General features: G+C 45.8%; 1 protein-coding gene across 1 annotated transcript in view; it reads left to right on the top strand.

The window, feature by feature from the left end:
- The window catches only part of itga8 (integrin, alpha 8), a gene marked incomplete at its 5' end in the record, with an annotated part of 128,618 nt that overhangs the window by 81,010 nt on the left and 45,108 nt on the right, over positions 1-2,500 (top strand). Inside the window, 1 exon segment of the mRNA XM_084336695.1 lies at positions 2-108. Within this exon segment, the coding sequence (XP_084192821.1) occupies positions 2-108 (107 nt within the window).

The raw sequence follows: 2,500 nt of genomic DNA on the forward strand, positions 1-2,500 counted from the left end.
GTTAAGAGAGTTCTCTTCCTAGATACCCAGCAGCCTCACCGCACAGGGGTCCTAAGATTAGGTCATCGCCGGCCGCGCGCGTGCCTGAGCTACACTGTTTACCTGAAGGTGAGAGAGACACACATGTGCACGCACACACACACACACACACACACACACACACACACACACACACACACACACACACACACACACACGCACGCACACACACACACACACACACACACACACACACACACACACACAAATTCACAGTCAGAGACACTCTCCACAGTCTGACCTTTCTATAGGAGGTTACTGGAGTTGGATACAGATGAAGCTGTCATACTTACCACCACTTTGGCACCTCTCCTCCATCCCTAAGGGGGAACCTTAGAGAAATGCATAATCTTTTCCTCCACCAGAAAGGAAGGATCTGGCAGGCGACCATGTGAGAAACACAATCTATGTTTTACAACATGGCTATTCAGCTAAACCTTGCTACAGTATATTTGAAGAGAACAGCCTCCAGCAGCAGTAGAAGGACAGGGTAGTGGTAATGCTATAACGCAGGTATAATGAGAGCCTTATGGCTAATACGGTACCCCACAGTCTTATCAGCTGTCCAATCAGCTGTCCAATCAGCTCATTTGAAAGAAAGTGTCTACATAAAACAATGTTTTTTATACATTAAGGGCAAGGCTAAGAGAATCATTAAAGACTCCAGTCACCCGAACAACTGCCTCTTTGAACTGCTGCGGTCAGGCAAGCGATACAGGAGTCTCAAGGCGAGCACAGAAAGACTCAGAAGAAGCTTCTATCCCCAGGCCATCAGGCTGCTAAACGAACAATGAATGAACACTACACAACAACAACCACCAAACGCACATAGCACACACATCCACACGCACACACTCACTTTAAACAAACACACTGTAGCACCCACTCCACACACTTATAGCACACACCCACTTTAAACAAACACACTGTAGCACCCACTCCCCACACTTTATATTTATGGATGAAGGATTGCACTACAACTCGTACACCTTACTGTAAATTGTACCTAAAATTGTACCTCATCCCATTTCTGCTTTGCACTAGATAGTACTGTACATTAGTACACTGCATAGTATTGTGTATTGTATATTATATGGTAACTCAGAACATTGTACATATGTCTATACCGAACACTGTGACCTCATTTTCTTCCTTTTCTTCTTCTAAATTCATGCTATATTATGTTATTATGTTATTTGATACTATCTTGTCTAGCACAGTCTCTGGAGCGTAACAGTAAGAAGCATTTTGTATGAAAGTATTCTGTACTTCTGTATGACAACTATTAAAGAACTTGAACTTGAACTTGAACATTATGAAAGACATCTGTTTCTCCATGATGTAAATGGTGAATGGACTGCATTTATATAGCACTTTTATCCAAATCGCTTTACAACTTATGCCTCACATTCACTCAATCACACATTCACACACCGACGGCGGAGGCAAACATGCAAGGTGCCAACCTGCTCATCGGGAGCAGTTAGGGGTTAAGTGTCTTGCTCAAGGGCACTTCGACACACTTCCCCGAGAGGAGCTGGAATCGAACCGGAACCAGACGACTGCTCTACCTCCTGAGCCACTGTTGCCCTGCTAGGATTTTTCTTTATTGAGACAGTAGGAAGGCTGAGAGCAAGACAGCGTAGAGGAGACACAGGAGAGAAGGTTCTCAGTAGGAAGGCTGAGAGGGAGACAGTGTAGAGGAGACACAGGAGAGAAGGTTCTTCATTCAAACAGTAGGAAGGCTGAGAGGGAGACAGTGTAGAGGAGACACAGGAGAGAAGGTTCTTCATTCAAACAGTAGGAAGGCTGAGAGGGAGACAGTGTAGAGGAGACACAGGAGAGAAGGTTCTTCATTCAAACAGTAGGAAGGCTGAGAGGGAGACAGTGTAGAGGAGACACAGGAGAGCAGGTTCTTCATTCAAACAGTAGGAAGGCTGAGAGGGAGACAGTGTAGAGGAGACACAGGAGAGCAGGTTCTTCATTCAAACAGTAGGAAGGCTGAGAGGGAGACAGTGTAGAGGAGACACAGGAGAGAAGGTTCTTCATTCAAACAGTAGGAAGGCTGAGAGGGAGACAGTGTAGAGGAGACACAGGAGAGAAGGTTCTTCATTCAAACAGTAGGAAGGCTGAGAGGGAGACAGTGTAGAGGAGACACAGGAGAGAAGGTTCTTCATTCAAACAGTAGGAAGGCTGAGAGGGAGACAGTGTAGAGGAGACACAGGAGAGAAGGTTCTTCATTCAAACAGTAGGAAGGCTGAGAGGGAGACAGTGTAGAGGAGACACAGGAGAGCAGGTTCTTCATTCAAACAGTAGGAAGGCTGAGAGGGAGACAGTGTAGAGGAGACACAGGAGAGCAGGTTCTTCATTCAAACAGTAGGAAGGCTGAGAGGGAGACAGTGTAGAGGAGACACAGGAGAGAAGGTTCTTCATTCAAACAGTAGGAAGGCTGAGAGGGAGA

The sequence above is a fragment of the Notolepis coatsorum genome, assembly GCF_963971535.1.
Source record: "Notolepis coatsorum genome assembly, chromosome: 19".
In the NCBI taxonomy this organism is placed as follows: domain Eukaryota; kingdom Metazoa; phylum Chordata; class Actinopteri; order Aulopiformes; family Paralepididae; genus Notolepis; species Notolepis coatsorum.